Raw genomic sequence first — 21,528 nt, forward strand, 5'->3', positions numbered from 1 at the left:
TCGTTTCGTTCCCTCGTAGACGACAAGAGTCGCACAACCCCTCAACCGCTTACGATCTGATCCTAGTACGGACGTTCCTAGCTTAGTAGTAGATAGGGTTCTCGGGATCAGTCAGGTCGTAGATGACGCTGCTGTGGGGGCGCTGTTGTCTCATCGTCAGCATGTATGTTTCACATGTTGCTACCCGAAGGCATCACAGGAGAGAAGGAAGGAACAAGAGAAGAGAGGGGAAAGAGAGACTTACAGCTCCGCCACGGGTAGCACCGAAGATGTTCTCAAGGTCAATGGTTCGGTTGAAGCTGATGGAACCATCCTCGGCAACGTCGAGCCAGTGAGCCTTGTAGTCGGCGGCAGTGTTGAGGATAGAGATCTATTGCCGGTCAGCTTGTATCACACATGAGGCAAGATCCCGCCTTGGATAAACTCACATCGCCACCCTGCACAAAGTAGCCAGTGACAAGGAGGTTCTTCTTGTCGGGGGAGAGCTTGACATAGTGAGGACCAACGATGGGCTGGGTCTCCTCGGGGTCATCGAGACGCTTGACGTTGTTGAGGTCCGAGATGTCGAGAGCAGCAACGTGGTTGCCAACAGTGATGGTGAAGTAGGCCCATTTTCCATCAGCCGAGATGTCGGAGTAGATAGCCGTGGACTTCTCAGCATCCTTGCCTAGGTAAAAGAGCTTCTCGGCGACACCCTGAGTGCCGTCGGCGTTCTTGCGGAAGGGGTAGATGATCCAGACCTCACCGGGACCAACAGCACTGGTGTATCAAGCGTCAGTAAAATGGAACGCATGCATAGTGGAAAGAAAAGTTCAGCTTACGTGGCGAGAGCGGCGGATTCCTTGTTGCCCGGGATGAACTTGACGTCTTGGATACCGTCACCCTGTACATCTTTTGTCAGTATTCTCGTCCGAGCAGTAGAGGAGAGCAGGTAGAGAGGAGGGAACACTCACGTTGGGGATGGTGATGGTGGAGATGATGGTACGGGTGTCAAGCTGCCAGAGACGGAGGGTGCTGGCACGAACAATTCCCAAACTGGGCTTGAGGATGCTCAGGGGTACGACGTAGTCGGACGTGAGGAAGATGTTGTTTTCCCAGTCTACGCTGAGGCCGTGAGGGCTGAACTGCTCGCCGAGGATGTTGAGCTGAGTGGATAGATCAGTACCTGGACTCTTCCTCGGTTCTTGGCCGTTTCGAACTTACAAGTCCGTCGACATCCTCGGGCCACTGGTGGATGATGTTGCCCTCGGCGTCAGTCTCGACGACACGGCCAGGGGCGGTGCCGACGGCACTTCCCACTATTCGAAGATTCTCGGTCAGATATACGGGAACGCTGCTCTCTCCTCTGACACGACTTCTCAGCTGCAGAATAAAGACTCACTGTAGGTGATGAGGAAGCCACCCTCGGGCTTGGCACGGATCTCATCAGGGATGGAGCTGAGAGTGGCCCGGTTGCTGTGGGAGAACTTGGGAGCGTACGGGTCGCTCGTGTCAAAGTAAAAGGCCGTGTCCTGGGTCTTTAGGAGAGACAGGAGACCGCCGCCGATGAGCACCTTTCCATCCAGGGAAGGGCTCAGGTGGTGCGGCGAGTTGCCGCTGGTAGGCACATCGGTGATGTGTATGATGCTGCCAAAGGTGTCATCGTCGAGGCTGAGGGTCAGGAGGAAGTCCTTGTGCTTGTTGTCACCGGCGCCGGTCCAGATATAGCCAATCTTCTTGGGCTTGATGTTCTCCACAGGGAAACTCTCACTGTCCAGGGCGGGCGTGGGGACCTGAAGGACGGGCAGGGGAGGCGCCACATCATTGAGGAGCTCGGTGACGCCCGGGATAGAGGGGATCAGAGGAGGAAGGCTGATCTGCCTCTTGTCCTTGCTGCCGGAGACGTCGGCGTGCTGAGATGGGGCAGCAACAGCATTAGAGGCGAGGGCGCTCAGAAGAGCCACGCCGAGAGTGAAGGAGTGCATTGTTCGATGACAGGCAGTGTTCGAATGGAGAAGAAGGGGGTGGAACAAAGGTGGGATGAGGAGAAGAAGGAATGGTGTGTGTGACTAGGGAATATGAGCAGGATTGAGAAGGTTTCTACTCCGTATATATATATGTGTGTGGTTGTGTGTGTGTGTGTGTATGTTTATATACGCTCCTCTCATCACCTTGTCGGTTCCAATGTCCAACTGTTCCTGATCCTTTGCCATTGCAATCTCATATCGAAATAATGCTATCCAGATTTCGGACCGCCCTCCATCGGTGATTGCATCATACAGCTCTAAAATGGCAAGACGAAGAAAGTAAGATTGGACTTGATGACTTCAACAAGATGAGAAAAAAGAAAGAAAAAAACAAATACTGAGAGGCACTCATAGCCATGATGATGGTGTGATCCCCGAACCGCCAGGAGAACTACTCCCGCCATGTGGGGGACTACCGACTTTGGCGTGAGGAAGACTGAAGGAGGAGCCATAGAGACGATGAAGTGATCTTCATCCTCCGCCTCCCTCTCTCTCTCCTCACACACACACACTCCACCGGAGACGAGATTGGAAGATTGTTCGGACGATCTCCTTGGTGTTTTGTTGGACTACACTCCACAACGACATAGCCACGAGGCCCAGCCCAGGTCAGGAGGCGTGGGAGCGGCAAGTGGTATCCCGCATCTGCCGGTCCACCGTCGAGGTAGCCGACGACGCGAGCATGGTGCATGGTCTCTACCCCCACAAGCAGGTCAGGCTCCGATCAGGTTCACCGGCGTGTGATGGACGACAACCCAGAGCATTGGCCCGTGGCTGATGTGTTGACGGGGTCGTGGGGGAAGCCAGATGCTGATCATCTGGCTGCATGCGGGTCAATCATCATGATCATCATGCCAAGTACGGACTATTCTCTCAGCCCTCATTTCAGCTTTCGGGTCCTTCTTGCTGATATATGCCGAAGTTGCCGGGGGTCCTTTGTGATACCCGTTGCGTCGAGTCATCTGTGCGTGCTGCTCAACCGTCGATCCTGCACGAGACGTTGAATATGCGATATCACACCTCATGCACACCGAGCATCCGGCTTCACCTCAGAGAGATTACAGGTACTCACGTGTTGCACGTCGCATGTCACGCTATGACTGCGATTGCTGATGGATCAACCGCAAACCCCGTCTGTGCGCAAGATACGCTCCTCCGCGTCTAGACCCCCGTCGAGTCCGAGCCCTGGCACGCCAACTGATTATTGCGGTGGTACGATGCAGATGAAGGGGGTCAGTTGGGTCTGGTGATGGTTGCTGTTGATTACCAGTTCCCTCTAGCGTCCACATGTCGACAGCGATTAATCAAATTGCGTCGTCTCGATGGCAGAGTCCTCGCAAGATCCGACGGCACAGATATCGCGCCGTGGCTGACCTGGATTTCCCGTGCAATTGATTGTCTCTCTGGCCAGCATTACCCCTGTCCCGAGCACGGCGTGACGTCGTATTGCGTACGTGCTGATAGACACATTGGGGAGTGGGCTATCTGGATCGGTGTCAAGCTTCGGGGACCATTGAACTTGCACAGACGTCCTGTCTCCTTTTTCTCTTTGATGGCAATAGGCCATGTCTCTTTCTGGGAAGCCTTGTTCGGATCGACATCCACTATACCGGGTTAGATCTACGCGTACCGGGGCGTGGCGTAGGCGGACGGACGGGCGGACGGACGGACTGCCAAGACCGGAGGAACGTGTCTTTGACGGGGGTTGTCAGAGCGCTCCGCAACAACTTCTCCGTATAATATTATCTGGACGAGGATGATCTTGGACTAGGCACTCTCCTCTCACTCTCTCTCATCTCGGACCGCAGGCCAAGACATTGACGCTAACTCGCTTCGCACAAGGCGCCGTATAAGGCTGGATTGCTGATGGGAGAAACCAGGCAGTCGCATGATTGATTACATTGGCACTCTGATCGGATATGCCGGGAAATATGCCTCATGTAGACTAAGCGGAACGGGCATGTTGACATGGACGAGTTGGTCATGGCTGGACGGGAAATTAGACTCACGACTTGGGTTGCTGTCAATCACATAAGCTTATGGCCACCCCCGTAAGTCAGAGCAAACAGACATCAAGTCCTACGATTGCGTAGTTGACAAGTCGACTATGCTGGACGGCTTGGGACGTTTCCCGATACGGGTTCGAAGGGTGCCATCCTTGGATGATTCGACGAATGAGCGATTGCATCGTTGTTGGATCCTACCCGCATCAGGAAAATGCGGAACCCACCTATAGGTTGATCAATCTCTTTTGAGGTCATCGACGCATATATGGTGTGATTGAGTGTAGACAGTAGATGATCAGGTTCCCAGGGGAAAGAAAGAATACGAGTAGGACGATCCCGCACTGCACCTCTACCAATGCCGTCATTGGTTCTCAAGGGCAGGGGTAGCGGTACGTTTCCATCTCTCTTTTCTTCTTCCGTTTCCCTTGCTAGGATTCTTTCTACTAGGACATGATGAGCTCTTGAAGATACCAGGTTCACAACACTAGCTACATAGTAACGAATGAGTAAAGAATGGAGAAGGGAGGGTGAAGGGGGGGGAGGAGGAGGGATCTCTCCATGTTACATTTGCCGGCCACGGCAGATTCACGACTTGTACAGGTACATACGAGAGAGATGTCGCCATTTTGGGAACAATGTGCAAAAGTCACGGCCATTGTCGAGTCCAGCAGCACTCTGCCAGAATGTGTCAATATGCATGTCCTGGGAAATAGCAATCGGCAGATATAGGTTACATCGGGCCCCGGATTCGTGGTGTGGCTCCTCTACCTGTAGGCGATGTTCGTCCGAGGCCATATTGCATATTGCGCGCCATCGCATGGCCCATGTTGTCATGATATTGCAGTGTGATATCATCCAGGTTCATCTCTGTTTACCCGCACCCCTCTTCCCGCTGGTACCTGAGCCTAGAGAGTGGAGGAGGGGGAAAATAACTTAAAGAGGGACGTGAAGGAGCGAGGAAAGATGGGATGTCGCGGGGTGACTTGACTCTTCATGCTCAGAAGCTGTAAACTTCCTCTTCCCTCCTCCTCTCTCTACTTCCTCTCTCCGTTATACCAGGTAATCATAACCGTACATACACCATCACTTGCTCGAGAAGACGGAAGATGAAGGCATCTCTACTCTCCCTCTTCGCCTTCTCCCTAGCCGGGACCACCCTCGCCGCTCCTCCCAGCCTGGCGGAGAGGGCCAGCGGTGGAAAGTTTGACCAGGGCCAGCCCATCAGTGGCGATGGAAAGGGTGCCCCCATCCTCGGTTCGTCCACGACCCGTCTTCCACACTCCTCCACACAATCTACATACCGTCACAGGTCTCCGTGTGAAAGCATCCGATAGTGACTGACCCCGGTCCACAGGCGGCACCGACCGTGAGAGGGACCAGTCCAACCCGGATAACCTGGGGAGGCAGTCGACCGACAACGGCATCGTGCCCAACCTGAAATGGAGCTTCTCCGACTCCAAGACCAGGATCCTCAACGGCGGCTGGGTCCGCGAGCAGCTCGTCCAGGACCTCCCCTCCAGCGGTGACATCTCCGGCGCTCAGCAGCATCTGACCAAGGGATCTTCCCGAGAGCTCCACTGGCACCGCGTCGTAAGTCTTTCTTCTCCTTCTYYSCCSCSCCGTAATGGCATTCCAAACTCCAGTGTTTTTGCTGACAACGTGGTGACAAGGCCGAATGGGGCTTCCTCTACGCCGGCGAGGCCATCATCTCGGCCGTCGACGAGAATGGCTCGTACCAGAGCGTCAAGATTGGCTTCGGAGACATCTGGTACTTTCCCAAGGGTGTCGCCCATACCATACACGCCCTTGAGGATGCCGAGTACCTCCTCGTCTTTGACGATGGCGACTTTGAGAAGAGCGGGTATGCTGTGATGTCCTCCTGCTCCTTGTTTTTTTCTCTCTTCTTTCTTTCATCTTCTTTCCCTCCCCCCCTTCTCTCTTCTTCCTTCTTCCTTCTTCAGATCAGAACTGACTGACACGCACAAAAACATGAAAGCACCACCTTCAACATTGACGACTGGCTCGCCCACACCCCCAGAGACATCCTCGCCAAGAACTTTGGCGTAGACGAGTCCGTCTTCTCCGACATCCCCGACAAGAATCCTTACATCGTCAACGGCACCGTCAGTGACGGTCACATTGCCGACGGCCCCGACGACAACATCGTAGACGACGCCTCCTTCATCTACCGCACCCTGCAGCACGGTCCCGAGAAGACTGGCGGATCAGGTGGCAGCCTTTACAAGATCGACTCTACCAACTTTCCCATCGCCAAGACCATTGCTGCCACCTACGTCACTCTTGAGCCCGGTGCTCTTCGTGAGCTTCACTGGCACCCCAACGTAAGTCTCTTCCCTCACCATTTGTTTTCCTCTTCCCTCTCTCCCTCCCCCCCCCCCTTCTCTCTTCCTCTCTCCGTTCCTACCAACTTCTTCATCCCGAAAAAAAGAAGAGCGAAAAACGAAAAAAAAAAAAAAAAACCCTCTTTCTGACCTGATAAAAATAGGCTGAAGAATGGCTATACTTCCACAAGGGCAAAGGCAAGGCCACCGCCTTCACCGGCAACACCAACGCCAGGACCTTTGACTTTGCCGCCGGCGACACTGCCGTCTTCCCCGACAACGCAGGCCACTATATCGAGAACGTTGGCGACGAGGACCTCGTCTACATCGAGATCTACAAGTCCGACCGGGTCGCCGACATCTCGCTCACCCAGTGGCTAGCTCTGACCCCTCCCGACATCGTGGCCAACATCCTCAAGGTGCCCATCGAGTTTGCCAGGTCCCTCAAGAAGGAGAAGCAGACCTTTGTCGCTGCATCTTCTTAGAAATGGACAGAGGAAAGTCGGCACACCACAGAGACGGCAGATATCACGAGTCCTTTTTTTTTTTCTCTCCTTTTTTTCTCTTCTTAATTCCTTCACATCTGTAGTATCAGTGCAGTCGTATGCTCAGTCAAGGTCCATCATACCCTGATGACGGAGGAGGGGGTTTAGGGAGGATGTATCTTCTCACCTCTACATGTTACGGCTATAATGGGTGCCTCACCACACCAAATTAGAGCAATATACTTAATCGTCCAACTTTCTATATCAACTCGAAACTCCCCCTTCCATTAAGACTAACAGCAGTTGCGGTGACAGTGAAACTCACATACAACTGCGGCCTCATCCGACAGATGGATAGAACGACTGGCATCAGTACAACCGCCGCGGTGCTTCCTCCGAACAAGCTAAAGAGAGCATCTGTAACATCTACGATATCTGCGCGCGCGAGAACGTACCAACACTATGAGTTGACTACATTACATCTCTTGTCTCCTTTTTTTTCCTTTTATGAGAAATCATCCCTACAGAAAGTCATTTTCTGTGTATCTGGATTGGCCATAGTTTTCCTAGTCCGGCAACTGAAATCTGCTGTCAAGATAGCGATACTTCGTGCGAGTTCCAGTCAGTCATCTCATCTCTGTTCTTTTCTCCCCTCTCCCCCCGGCCCTTCAACCCTTTCCAGATTCACTGCCGCATCATCCTCAAGCGCGCTTGATCATGGCTTCACGGTCGGGACCGGTGCCAATCCACTTGACCTTGACTCCCACAAACTTCTCAATGTACTCAACGTAGTCCCTAGCCTTCTTGGGTAGGTCAAAGAACGTCTTGGCATTGGTGGTGGGTGTCTGCCATCCCGGCATCTCGTGGTAGACGACCTCGGCGCGGTCTAGGGTATCGAGGTCGGCGGGGTAGTAGTCGAGCTCCTCGCCGTCAACCTTGTAGGCGATGGCAATCTTGATGGTCTCGAAAGTGTCGAGGACGTCCAGCTTTGTGAGGTTGAGAGCCGTGTAGCAGTTGATCGAGGTGCTGTACTTGACAACGACGAGGTCTGGTACGCAACGTGAGTCAGTAACAGGCGACATGCGATTCATAGCAGAGCTGTCGTGATTTACCAAGCCTAGATGAGACCAGTTAGCGGAAACGTCTTCCGTGTGCCAGACTCTTCTTCTTCTGTTCCGACAAGACATGGTGACACTTACCATCCACATCTACGTCTGCGGCCGGTCGACACGCCCTGTGTACAGTGTCAGCCTTGAAGATTGTCCTGTGAGGGATTTGCTGAGATGGTGGAGTCTAACCCATTCCCGGCCAATCTCCTGGAGCTTGTTTCCGATCCTGTCGCGACCCCGTCAGTCTCGCAATCATCCACCTTCGTACCGTGGGGAGGTCGGCAACGTACTCTCCAGTGTCCTCGGTCTTGAAGGCCCCCTGTCCGACGCGAGTTGTGTAGGCCTTCACCACGCCGACAATCTCGGTTAGATTCCTGGGGTTCAAGGCGAGTCCGCTGATGATTCCACCCAGCGTAGTGTTGGACGAGGTGACAAACTGTTGGCGTCAGTTCAGTACACAGCTGAGGCATCTGATCAGAAGGGTAGAGATCGACGAAGGACTTACCGGGTATGAGCCGTAGTCGATGTCGAGCATGAGGGCCTGTTCAGACGACAGCATCAGCATTGGAAACCCATGCAGCAGAATCCGGCCATCTCACGTTGGCCCCTTCCACCAGAATGTTCGAGTTGCTCTCCTGGGCCGAGCGGATGAACGAGACGCCATCCACGGCGTACTTGGCCAGCTTGGGCCTATACTCGTTGAAACGGGCGAGCTCCTCCTCGACGTCGTACTCGAACAGGTCTCCGTATCGCTTGCGGTAGCCATCGGCTAGTCGTCGGAGCTTGGTCTCGAAGAGCTTGGGGTTGAAGACCTCAGCCAGCCTGATTCCACTGCGCTGTGCAAGGGTCAGCATGGCTTTCCTCCCATCCTTGTTCTTCTTCTTCTTCAAAAAAAAAAAAGGGTTTAGGGTTAGGAGAGAGAGGGAGAGAGAGAGAGAGAGAAAAGAGAATAGGAGGAAGAGAAGAAAAAAAGAAGAGTCCACAGATGATGCCTAGAATATTGTCTTACTCCGGCCTTGGCGGAATACGAAGGGCCAATTCCCCTGTTGGTGGTGCCAATCTTTCCCTCTGAGAGAAAAGTTAGCCGACGTGTTTGACGGAAATAGATAAGCTGTTTTTGATGGGTGGGTTTGCGCGGATGCTAACCTCCGAGTTCCCTCTCTTCAAGGCCATCGACCGCCACATGCATCTGGAGATCGATGTGCACTCGGTCGGAAACGAGGATACGGTCATGGACAGAGGGGAGACCCTTGTCCTCGAGCTCCTGCAGCTCCTTGAAGAAGCTGGGGACGTGGAAGACGACACCCGAGCCGATGAAGTTCATGCATCTCGGGTTGATGAGGCCGGACGGCAGTAGGTGGAAGCTATTCATAAGGATGAGAACTCGTCGGCCTTGGGATAAGGGCTGTCACGTCCATGTTTGCGCGCACCTGTACGAGACTCCATTGGCACTTGAGTGGGGAGGCAGCAGAGTCAGCAGACGGTTCATTCCCAAGACCGATGACCGAGGGACCAACTCACACGATGGAGTGACCAGCGTTGTGACCACCCTAGAGATTCTCCATCAGTATTTTCCTCATCTCGTCCATTTCTCGGATCGTACATCATTGCCGGTTGCTTACAGCGGCTCGCGCGCAGAGCTGCGCCTCGGGGGCAAGGATGTCGGTGAGTTTGCCTTTCTACACATTGGTAAATCCGTCAGCCGGTTGGTCGGTATTCGATCCAGAAGAAACGGGCCAAGACATACGCCCTCGTCTCCTGTAGTAAATGACGTCGGGTTAGCAGTGGGACCGAACGAATGGCGTCGAGGCCCATGGCAGGGACGGCATCACATCGCCGCCCTCCCTCCCGTACCAGAAGGGCGAGCGCGACGAGGAGCCTCGAGGGGGTCGACGGGATGAAGAAGGACTCACCCCATTGGGAGCCTAGAATAACGGTGATGGCCATTATTTCGGTGATGCGTGGGCTCTTCAGACACGATTGTCCGTCTCTTGGTTTGTGGTGTGGAGGGGAAAAAGAACGCGGGGCACACAAATTTCGTCACGCTACTGATAACCCCACCATCTGCCTCCGTCGTAAGAGGGAAGGAGCGTAATAATATTGATACTGTCGGCGCCATAGCCATAACCGGACACACCAAGGCGCAAAATTAAGTCAAAGAAAGAAGAAGAAAATTCTATAATTCCTCTTATTCTGTGGCCTCATCTACTCTTACTCACATTCAGATAATTGTCTTTTTTTTTCTGAAGTGCATAAGCAACAAGAAGAAAAAAACGACTGGTAACATCAGCCCTGCCATTCAAGAAAATGCTACATGTAATATTAATACAGCCAGGTATTGGTTAATATTTTATTCTTATATTATTACATCATCACATTGAATCACAGCCACAAGAAAACAGCTACCCGGTAGTAATATTGGTGAGTGAATTATCAGGTAAGGAGAGAGCATTACATCCGTCCTACGACAACAACATCATCATCATCATCGTCATGCACCTCCTGACCGTCAATAAAGCTTCAACGGTGGGCTTCCATCGCAAGCCGGAAACGAGAACTTGGTCTGGACAAAGACCTTCTGCATACTGTCCTCGCGGTTCTCAAACGCGTAGTACACCTTGTCGATGTCCTCCACGCGAGCACGGTGCGAGACCATCTGCAGCGGATCCAGCTGTCCCTTCTGGATCAGGGAGAGCAGGTGATGCCAGTACTTGTGCACTGGTGCCTGGCCGTTTCCAATCAGTCGGATACCGCGCTCCATCACGGCGCCGATGTTGAAATGGTTTGTCTGTATGTATGTACGACGGTCAGTCTTGACTTGATGGTTGTTCATTACCAGATAATAATAGTACTCTCCCCGGGTGACGAGAGAGCGCGCGTTGGGGGGGGACCAACATATCCAGCATATACGCCCGTGATACCGCAGCGGCCAAAGGGGTGCACACTTTCAACCATCTCATTGATGATCTCGCTGGTGTCCATCTCAGCACCGACAACCATCTCGAGCCAGTGCAGCCAACCCCGGGCGTACTCTCCGGCAGCGCACTGCGAGTAGCCATCGATCTGTCAGATTCTGTTCCAACATGCTCTCTTCCCCAGTAACTGGGGATTTTTTTTTTGTTCTGTTTTTTGAACGTACCTCGATGGCGGCATCCGGTCCGCGACCATGGCAGAGTTCCTTGAGCCTCGACACGACGGTGGGCTTGGAGGTGATGCCGTGCCCGAGCTCTCTGTAGTCGACCAGCTCCAGCTTCCCGGCGTGCTCCGGTGCCCAGCGGTCCCTGACGTACGTGAGCCTGGGCTCGGTGTCGACGAAGATGACCTTGGACGCGCCTTCGCCGACGGCAAACACGCCCGCCATCTGGCCGATGGGTCCGGCGCCGAAGATGGCGACGCTGTCGCCCCCGCGGACGCCCGTGTCGACGACGGCGTTGTAGCTCGTGGCGAGCACGTCGCTGAGGTACAGGGCCTTCTCGTCGGGGACGTCGTCGGGGATCTCGAGCAGGTTGACGTCGGCCAGCGGCACGCGCACGCGCTCGGCCTGGCCGCCCGCGAACCCCCCCGTCAGGTGCGAGTAGCCGAAGAAGCCGGCCGGCTGGTCGCCGTACATGGCGCGCGGCACCGCGTCAGAGTTGGTCCTCTCGCACATGGACGACAGCTTCCGCTTGCACATGAAGCACTCTCCGCAGGCGATCTGGAACGACGCCACGTACCGCTTGCCCTTCTCGACCTTGGAGGCATCCACCCCCGGCCCTACCTCGTCAACGACGCCGCAGAACTCGTGGCCCAGGATGTCGCCGGCCTGGAGCTGCGCAATCGTCCCGTGGAGCAGGTGCAGGTCGCTGCCGCACACGGTGCTGCCCGTCACCCGCAGGATGGCGTCGCGCGGCTCCATGATCTTGGGCCGCGGCATGTCGCGCACCTCGACCTTGTTCTTGCCCATCCAGCACAGAGCCTTCATGGTCCGGTCCTCTCCTTCGCCCTCCTCTCGATACGTCGATACGTCCTGCTTCGTGATGGAACTGTCATCGTGCCCGCCTAGTGCCTCGTTGACGAGGTTGGCAGCTTGAGACATGGACATGGTCATGGGAAGAGTTATCGTACGAACTCTTATTCCGTCTTTGTTCATGAATATTCACCGGGAGACGAGGAAAAGGACGGGCATCTACCGCGGGCCTGGCGTGCTCATGTTATATATATATATATATGTACGTATGTATATAATATACATAATGTTGTATACATAATATTATATATATAGCATTATATACATAGTATTACTATACCGATTCTCAAAACCACATGTCCCCCCAGATAAAGGCACTGACGGAATCGAATCATCATCCGTGGTAATGTCCGACCATCTATGACGGTTGCAAGCTGCCCTGCCCCTCCCGGCCCACGAAGCAGGTCGTCTGACGTCAATAATCGACAATGCCAAGTACCCATGTGCATCGTTCATGACCACATCCACACATCATGTCTCCAATCAGAGATAACGTAAGAATCCGAAACAGCCACTTGTGGGAGCAAACCGGCCATTGAAGAGCTGATGGACAAAACGGGTCCTGGGAATAATTGATGAATGGACACACAAGCCTCACCACGCAACAGCCTGCATCTCACTCCTACCAACCATAAAACGACATCTGACAAACTAATCACAGAGTCACCATGCTATTCTCGACATAAGCTCGTCGACATTTACCAAAACTCGTATCGCTCACGCTCACACAAAAATGCCCACAAACCGGTGACGTCTACAATCGTGACTTCCCATCGTAGGGCGGGGCCCACCATATATAATATCATAGGTGCCACCACCAACCACCACTACGTACAGTAATACCATTGTACCCAACTCTTCCAACAACCAACCTCCTTGTCTCCTCTACTGACTCGCTATCAAGGGGAGCCATGTCGCGGCACCCTTCCATGTTGCCGACTATTTCCCATCTCACAATCTCTCACACTCACAAATCACCCCTTTCATGACAGTTCTGACCTCGTAAGTCACGACATCACCAATACCCTCATCACGACGCAAAACTACCTACATCACAATCAGCACAGCATAATCAGAACAGGAAACTCAGTTGGCTTCATCTAAACCCCCCCTCCTTTTCTTCTAAACTTTTTTTTGTCAGTCTCTTCTCTTCTTCCTCTTCTATATCTTTCCTTGAATCACACCCAAAATGTCTCTCACACCTCTCAATCGGAGAGGGCGGGGGGCGCAATAGCCAGCCAGCGATCCCAGGAGGTGCCATCATGGCTTCACGGGGCCCCCGAGGACGCTTCTCGTGCGTGAAAATGCAAAAACGACTAAAAGGTCCTCCAACCCCAAGTCTTCTTCACCTTTTCCCACCTTGTACATCCTGCAACAGAGAGTTCCCCGGTACTTTCCACATAACACACACTCCGATACAATCACCTTCTCTGTGTCCTCCCCCCCCCTCCTCCTTGACATCATCCTGAAAGGGGTGACTCTAAAATCTAAAACCAGAGACAGCATGAGGAGCAATACAAGAGAGACCAAAATCACAAGAGAAATCAAAAAGAAAAGGCATCATTCGACTTTTTTTGCTGAAGAGAAAAATTCATCATCTGACAAAGGAAATGGTTCAAAGTTATGTTCGTAGGCTTGTCGTAAGGAAGAATACCGTGTACTTCGTCGACAGCACGTCATGATGGGCATCGTAGACACATCAATGCGTGGCGCAAGGGAGAGGGAGGAGGGGGGAGGGTTCGTGTGTTGTTGAGGAGCAGGGCTGGGAACGCTTATATGTCGTCCTCGTCGCTGAAGACCTCCTCACCACGCTTGCGGCGGGCCATACGCTCTGTAAAGGAGGGTGAAAGTCAGTATAGATGCTACAGGGTTTCGGGTTGAAGTGTGTGAGTAGGAAGGAAAACATACCCTTCTTCTTCTTACGCGCTTCGGAAGAACTCAGCTTAGCCTTCTTCTTGGTCGAGACAATCTTGTTGCCCATGGCATCGAACTTCTCTTCCTCGTCACCGTCGTCCTGCTTGAGACGGGGACCGGCACCCTGACCGGCAACCCAGTTGTGGCCGGAAGGAGTCATCTTGCCGTCGAGGACGGCCCAGACCTCCTCGGTGATGTTCTTGGTGAATTCGGCAGAGTGAGTGATGATGATGACACCACCCTCGAACTTCTTGAGCGCCTTGGAGAGGGCACCCAGGGAGTCACGGTCAAGGTAGTTGGTAGGCTCGTCAAGGACAATCAGGTGGGGGCGCTGCCACGAGCAGGCGGCGAGGACAGTCTTGACACGCTGGCCACCGGAGAGACCGCGCATGCGCGAGTGGGAGACGAGCTCGGCATCGAGGCCGAACTGGGCGCAGTGCAGCTCAATCTCCTTACGGACAAGAGGGCGGAACTGACCAGAGGCCAGGGCCTCCTTCATGTCGACGTCGGCAACCATCTTCTGGTGAGAGGCGATGAGCTCGGAGCGGGGCAGCCAGGCGTTGTCGGCCGACATCATGGGCGTCCAGCGCTCCGACTTCATGCCGAGGTTCTCACCCAGGGCGAACGAACACTCGTACTCGTAGCTGTTCTTGAACTTGCGGCGGCCGTTGATGCCGATGACGCGGCGGGGGGTACCCTCAATCTTGAAGACCTTGTCCATGGCCTTCTCGTCGGCCTCGGTGATGACCTTGTTGGCACGGTCCATGGTCTCGCGGTCCTCACCGGTCTGGAAACGCCACTGGATGTACTCGGAGGGGGTCCAGTCGAGGTGGTTCTCAATGTGGGCAAAGGCGTGCTGCTTGATGTAGGCAATGCGGATGTTCTCGTGCTGGTAGATCTCACCCTGGGTAGGGATGAGCTCACCGGTGAGGACGTTGATCAGCGTAGACTTTCCAGCGCCGTTGGGGCCGATGACGGCGATACGCGAGCCCAGGGAGCACTGGAAGGTGATGTTCTCAATCTGGGGCTTGGAGGTTCCGGGGTACTGGAACGACATGTTGGTGGCACGCAGGATGGCCTTGGCCTTGGTCTTGACACCCTCAAGGAAGCCGGGCTCGGGGAAGGTGAACTCAATCTCTGAGGCGCCGAGTTCGTAGTAGGACCTGGCCGAGGGCACGCGCTTGACGAACTCGGCCAGGTTGCCACGGTAGCGCTTGAGCTTGAAGCGCTCGTAGTGGATGATGTGCTGGCAGACGTTGTCGAGGAAGCCGGAGTCGTGGGAAACGATGATCGAGGTGCAGGGGGAGTTGATGAGGTAGTCCTCGAGCCACTTGACGTTCTTGACATCGAGATGGTTGGTGGGCTCGTCCAGCAGCAGAATGTCGGGCGCCTCGAAGACGGCACGGCACAGGGCCAGCTTCATCTTCCAACCACCGGAAAGGGAGGTGATCTCGCCAGAGATCATGGCGGGGGTGAAGCCGAACTCGATGAGCTGCTTCTCGACCGACTCCTTCGTCTGGTCGACGCCAGCCTCGGCAAGCTTCTTCAGGGTCCAGTCAATGGTGGTCATCTCAGTGTCGGCAGAGTCAAGGTCGTGCTCGACGAAGACGGTCTTGACCTCGGACTGCTTGGGGAAACCCTCGACCTGCTCGTTGTTGATGGCACGCATGAGGGTAGACTTTCCGGAACCGTTGGGACCGCAAAGACCGTAGCGCTGGCCACGCTTGAGGCGGAGGTGGGTCTGGTTGAGCAGGATCTTGGCGCCGTAGGCGAGGGAGAAGGTGCAGTTGCACAGATCCTCACCCTCCTCCTCATCAGGCTCAGCCTCCTGCTCGGCACGGTCACCGGGGGTGGCCTTCCTGCGGAGGGCATCGATGATGGCCTCGGCGTTGTCGATGCCGGTGATGACAGAGACGAAAGGCTTGAGGTTCTCAACCCAGACGGCGTTCTCAACCTCCTTCTCGTCGACGAGCTGACCAGCAATGGCAGCAATGTACTCGGCAACGGGCTCCATCTTCTCAACGTAGTTGGCGTACTTGCTGGCAACCTCCTTGAACTTGGGGAGGACGACCTTGATGTCGCCATCGTTGCGGGCCTCGGGGATGACACCGTCCTTGATGTTACCGACACGGGTCAGGGTGTCGAGGGCCTGCTTGGTCTTCTCACGGGCCTCGGGGTCGGCAAGGTTGTCGTAGTTCTTCTGGAGACCGGGCATCATCTTGGGCAGGAAGGGAGCGACAATGTTGGGGTCGTCGACGAGCTTGCACATGTTGTCGACAATAACGGCAGCCTTACGCTTGATGGCCGTCTCACGCTCGGCAAGACCACGGTCCAGAAGGGGGACCATCAGGGCCAGGGTGGGCTCCTGGACCTCGGTGACGAAGGTGGTGGCGCCGAGCAGGTGGACAGTCTCGGGGACGTTCTCGGGCTTGGCAATACACTTGATGAGCTCGGGGATAAAGCGCTCGATATCCCTGTTGACGATAAGCTGGCAGATCTGCTCCATGGTGTGGTACGCACGGTCCTTGACCTCCTTCTTGGTGTCCCACATGGCCTCGGAGACGACGGGGATGAGCTCGGGAACACGGAAGCCAAGCTGGGCAGGGGCCGACTTGAGGAGAGCCTCGATGAAGTCGAGGGCAAGAATCTTTTCGGGCCACTTCTGGGCGTGGCGGATCGACTCCATGATGTGGACCAGGGCGATCTTGCAGGCGTTGCCGTTCATGGCGCCAGCAATGGCAAGGGTGGCAGCCTGGGCAGCCGTCTTGACGGCAGGGGTCTTGTCACCGGCAGCAGCCAGGAGCTCGGGGAGGAGACCAGCGAGGTAAGGCTCGATGTGGGCAGAGACGTCAGAGTGCGACGCAATCTGCTCAATGGCAACAGCGGCCTTCTCACGGGCAGCAGCATCCTTCTTGCTGGTGAGCTGCTTCTTGAGGTTGTCGATCAGACTGAAGTAAAAGTTTGCACGTTAGCGAGCAGTTTCTTCTTTTCCTGTGTTCGATTTCAATCAAGGACCAAATCAAAGAGAGTATCAAAAAAAAAAGATAATGTTTATCCAGGCCACTGCTGCCGAGCGAGGAGGGCAAAAGTCTGCCAGAGTCTCACCGGAGTGGCATTACGCATCAACAAAGTAAGCCAAAAAGAGCTCTCCACTGAGGGGCAATCAACCCGACCCTTGTGAGGAGGGCCCCCCCCCTGTAAGACCCGCTGCATATTCTTTCAAGAACCCCTCGTCTGGCCAAATGACAAAAGAAGCAAATCAAGATTGGCAGAAAAGAAAATTGAAAGAAGTGTACAGAGGTAGAGCAAGACGGCAAAGAGAGGAACACGATATTTTCCTGTGATGTACCACCAGAGGCAGGGCTTGGTTTGACAGTCCAGCAGAGCAGGGAAATATCGACCACATGCCCTAACGACAACGGCGGGGCGATGCAGAACAAAAAAAAAATAGAACAAAGAGAACAAGGCATTAAGGTGAAAATTTTTCAGAAGCAAAACATCTGACGATGACTTACGTGGTAGGAACAGCCTGGTCCTCGATAGGGCCGTTGACGAAGCTAGCAAGGTTGGCCGACGACTGCTTGATATCAGCGGCATCTTTGGAGACTGTGAGCTTCTGGAAGAGCTCGTCAAGAACCTTGACGGACTGAGTGTTCTCGGAAGGCATATTGGGCGATGTTGTTTCTCGAAGGGGGGTATATATGAGGGGGAAAGAGGTAATCGAACGATCGACGAGTTGGTGAAAACTGGTCGACGGGGTTGAAAGCTCTAGAACGAACAAACGTCTATGAGCACAACAAAGGTAGAGACGATGGAGGGATTCGACTCTACACTATTGGAGCGAGGCTGTTTTAGAAAAACAGTCCAGCAAGATATAAAGGGGGGGGGAAAGGACCAGACAAATATATGTCAAGTCCGAGAGAGAGAAAAAAAGGTTCGTCTGGAGGATGACGACCAAAGAGGGAGATTTCAGCGTGAAGGAGGAAGGAGAAAGAAGAGAGACAGAAGGGGGGGGGTTCAAGAGGGAAAGAGAGAGAAAGGAGGGGGAGGGAAGGTGGGATGGGACCTGGGGCAAGATTTTTTTTCGGCTCATTCCCTCTAATAAGAGAAAAAGGGCACCACAAGAGTTTTTTTTTTTTTTTCCCTCTTCACAACACAAATCTCTGCCCCTCCATTGGCGGGGCTTATCGCAGCGTTATCGCATGTGGCGCTAATTTCAGAAAGGGCTTAGCGGCAAAGGCGGTGAAGGGTTTTCTTTTTTTTTTCGCACATTCTTAGTCAGCCTCGACCCTCCATCTGGTCAGCCCCATCAGTACCGCCGCTTGGCCACCAGCCCATAAGACGCGACCGGTGGAAGCCCGTGTGCTCTACTATGGCGTTTGGTGGACACGGTCTTTCGTCGCAGTCTTTTAGCCACAGTTAGTCCGTACGTGAAATGGGTCATACCGTTGCCACCTCGCTACCGAATCTCACCAGGCGTACTACCCACGTAATAATAAATGGATTGAGTCAGACTGTGATTGTTCAGCTTCTTTTATTGTCGTCCATTATGTTGCCACTCGTATCTGCACCGCAGTTTCCTCCCGTTCGACCGATCTCCTACCGCTTACTCGGTTTAAGGCAGTGTACAGTATTACACTTTTTGCGTATTACTACGGTGACCGCTGGAGCAAACCGGGTGACGGACAACGGGCAAACCTTACTTCTAGATGAGTCTACCCCTCAAACACCTTTCTGGTCACCAATTTCTTATGAAACAAGATAAGCAATAGCACGAATACCACTGATTCTACTATTTTCCATCACTTTAACCATCAAGTAATTACTTGGAATATCTCCGGTCCGACTAATCTGTGGTCAAGGCAAACTCATTTCTCCCGACGTTAGTCCGGTCGTGCCGTATCAGGTGCACTCCTTAACAGGACCTCAGCCATGGCCCACATACTCCGTAGCTGCAACATCTGTCTTTATGGAATCCCAACGCACAGGTACTGGTCAACTGAGAAGATAGCTGATATAGAGCCAAGTGTATTGTGACCTGAAACGGCCTCACCAGTGGCCTTGTCACTGCATCTTCCAACTCACACCGGCAGTGGCCAAGCGTCGAATGGGACACCTTCTCCATCCTGCGAGGTACTACCCTACTGCTGGATCTGGCTGGGACGGACAGGATAAGGTCGAATTTAGACCTATAATGTAGTCGCTTGTGTGTTGGGAGCAGCCGGCTAATAGCTGATAGGGAGGTGTGAATGGAGGGAGGGGGCATTCGAAGAAGCACAAGAAAGGATCAAACACAGGGAAGGAACAGATCACACCAGTCTAGAACTTTCTGACCTTGGACGTGACCAACATACTCACAACAGCTATCACAGTGTCTTCTTCTTCTTCTTCCTTCTTTCTCTCCGTCTCTACTTAACAATCCCTCGTTGCTTTCTTTACATCTACTTCTTGTACAGTCATCTCTTGTAATTACCGTCCTCGTTCTTTCTCTCTGAAATCTTATATTTTTTACACACCTACCTGTTGGGCAAATTGCGGATCATGAATCTGAATCTCTGTGTCTCGGCGGGAGGAATCCCTCGCCAAGTATCAGGCATGGGCGGACGACGCCCTACATGAGAGATGCCGAGCGAGACCTCCCAATCGGCCCCGCCAGCTTCTATATAGGCATGGCTAGAAGCTAAATCCATTGACGAGTGGCCCCGACCTCCCAACGTATACTGCATAGAGGCAGAGTTTTCCGTGTTCAAGCCGACCTTATACCTTGTGCTGGTGAACATGATACCCACAACGTATGAGACCACCTGCGAGGTGATTCCCCGACGCCACCATCAGCCCACTCACAGTTTGGGTACCCGTGGTATTGACAAGTGGCACAGCGACCGTCCAGACTCGGCTTCTCCAGAGAGACACACTCCTGGAAAGGAAGAAAGAAGGATAGCTGTCCCGCTTTCAGAGACATTGGAGGGAAACATCAGGATGCACCTCGCGCAGGCCATCGGGTTCCTCACGCGGTGAAAGGTCGTCCAGAGGCCATTAAGCCTCTTCGGGTCAGCTCAAGAAGGGTCTCACGACCCAAGAGGTTCGCAATCGGTTACAGAAAGTCGGCGAAAATCTACCGTTTACCGAGACAGGAGAAAAGACTTACTACGTCCCAAGGGACAGGGGAAACATGGCCTTGTTATATTCCATGGTAACAAGAAGCTTGATCTTGATAGCCGTGATGTGCCCTGTGTTCTGTGCAGTCGCCTTATGGCGTGGATAAAAGATGGCGATGAGTGGGAGGGCACCTTGGATCTTTTTTTTTTCTTTCTCTTGATAGTTGTTGCCTCCTTGACTGAGAAGTCGTATGAAGAGGCGTGCGTCCGCTGAGCCCACGCCGACTCGCACGAGTAAGGCGCGCCGCGTCTCCTCTGCCGTGATCGGAGAAGAGGACGAAGACTACGACGACGACGCTGTTTTACGATGACGACGAATACGTTGATGGGCCAGATACGTGCCTCAAAAGACACTCGCACTCCGACTGCAGGTGAACCTGTTCCTTCGATGGCGGACACAGATCGACGCGACATGCAGCACCCGACTGCACCGAACGCTGTGCCTTGCCTGCGTCGCCTTGGTGTCCTCGTCAACGGGGGAGTGTGCGGATGACTGTTCTAAGTCTTCAGTGGTGGCGTCACTTGTTCGCTAATAGGTCGCGGTGAGCTTCGAGCCAACTCGCCTATAGCTAGCTCGGTCAAGTGTTGGCATACACAGCGGTGAACTGCCTCGGACCAGACGCGTCCGAAACAGTAGAGACTTCCCTCGTGATCCGCTTATCGGCCTTGGCCCGCCGAGCAGCCACTGTCTGGGCCTGCCGCGCGGGAGTAGTGCTGGCTTACACGGAAGGGGCAGAACGAGGCTTGGGAGTGACAGGGCCTCGGGCGATTTTTTTCAGTGAAGGGATCGTCATCGTCATGGAAGACTCGAGACATCTTCGAGCGCTTAGGTGTACGACGCGGTTTACGACGAATCTATCGCTAATACGTCGCTAACATACGGGTACGCCGTCATCGGCCCCCTTAGAACTCGCAGCGGGTAGATTGCACTCCCCCCTCTCATGACAGTCCCTCATGACGGTCCATCCTAGCGGTCCTACCTCCTTCCTCCCTTATCCATCCTGCCCGCTGGGGAGGGGGAAGAAGGGTAGGCGGAAGTATAGAAGGTAGGAGTGGAGGAAGGAAAGTGTCTAGCGACTATATAGACGCCAAAGCCGACACAAACAAGATCGCGTGCGAGGGATCGAGGCGTGTAGGAAGAAGGCGTCTAAACAATAAAAAGGTTTTTAGATGAGGTTTGAACAACAGGGAACATTGTGTGAGAGCACACACTACGGACACTGCCAACATTACATTCAACGTAGGTTAGGTGTGCTATGTATGTAGTGTTGGGTTCTTTGTTGTTTCTTTGTTGTTATTGCGTCGGATTCGATAGCTTTGTTGTCGAGTCCGGCTTACCTAAGGGGACGAACCGCCGGTTGCATTGCCGAAAAGGCGACCCCGGGGGCCTTGGCTCTATTGGCGGCCGCCTAGCGTGCTGACGGCACGGCGGTGGCGGGGAGAAAGAAAGAGAGGCGACGTCGGATTCAGTGCGGCGCGGCGCACTGTGCTTCTTGCTCGTG

At 53.9% G+C, this 21,528-nt stretch overlaps 5 protein-coding genes across 5 annotated transcripts; 1 reads left to right on the plus strand and 4 right to left on the minus strand.

Annotated features, from left to right (window-relative positions):
• Positions 1-82: 82 nt before the first annotated feature.
• On the minus strand, positions 83-1,964 carry GMORB2_4255 (methanethiol oxidase; the record flags this gene model as incomplete). Its single annotated transcript, XM_035466230.1, has 7 exons — positions 83-142; positions 245-370; positions 429-759; positions 822-883; positions 954-1,145; positions 1,204-1,298; positions 1,382-1,964. 7 exons carry the CDS (start codon positions 1,962-1,964, stop codon positions 83-85), a joined length of 1,449 nt encoding a protein of 482 aa, XP_035324067.1.
• Positions 1,965-5,118: 3,154 nt separating this feature from the next.
• On the plus strand, positions 5,119-6,839 carry GMORB2_4256 (oxalate decarboxylase; the record flags this gene model as incomplete). Its single annotated transcript, XM_035466231.1, has 5 exons — positions 5,119-5,266; positions 5,367-5,602; positions 5,683-5,873; positions 6,009-6,354; positions 6,519-6,839. The coding sequence occupies 5 exons, from the start codon at positions 5,119-5,121 to the stop codon at positions 6,837-6,839; spliced, it is 1,242 nt and encodes a 413-aa protein (XP_035324068.1).
• Positions 6,840-7,540: 701 nt separating this feature from the next.
• Positions 7,541-9,895, minus strand: GMORB2_4257 (adenylosuccinate synthase; the record flags this gene model as incomplete). Its single annotated transcript, XM_035466232.1, has 10 exons — positions 7,541-7,956; positions 8,039-8,073; positions 8,239-8,384; positions 8,454-8,489; positions 8,548-8,832; positions 8,958-9,016; positions 9,095-9,353; positions 9,571-9,627; positions 9,696-9,706; positions 9,862-9,895. The coding sequence occupies 10 exons, from the start codon at positions 9,893-9,895 to the stop codon at positions 7,541-7,543; spliced, it is 1,338 nt and encodes a 445-aa protein (XP_035324069.1).
• Positions 9,896-10,457: 562 nt separating this feature from the next.
• On the minus strand, positions 10,458-12,029 carry GMORB2_4258 (Alcohol dehydrogenase GroES-like domain; the record flags this gene model as incomplete). The annotated part of the gene is made up of 3 exons (XM_035466233.1): positions 10,458-10,736; positions 10,844-10,993; positions 11,088-12,029. The coding sequence occupies 3 exons, from the start codon at positions 12,027-12,029 to the stop codon at positions 10,458-10,460; spliced, it is 1,371 nt and encodes a 456-aa protein (XP_035324070.1).
• Positions 12,030-13,726: 1,697 nt separating this feature from the next.
• On the minus strand, positions 13,727-17,535 carry GMORB2_4259 (elongation factor 3; the record flags this gene model as incomplete). The annotated part of the gene is made up of 3 exons (XM_035466234.1): positions 13,727-13,785; positions 13,863-16,816; positions 17,384-17,535. 3 exons carry the CDS (start codon positions 17,533-17,535, stop codon positions 13,727-13,729), a joined length of 3,165 nt encoding a protein of 1,054 aa, XP_035324071.1.
• Positions 17,536-21,528: the final 3,993 nt, after the last annotated feature.

Source organism: Geosmithia morbida (assembly GCF_012550715.1).
Source record: "Geosmithia morbida isolate 1262 chromosome Unknown scaffold_2, whole genome shotgun sequence".
Lineage (NCBI taxonomy): Eukaryota > Fungi > Ascomycota > Sordariomycetes > Hypocreales > Bionectriaceae > Geosmithia > Geosmithia morbida.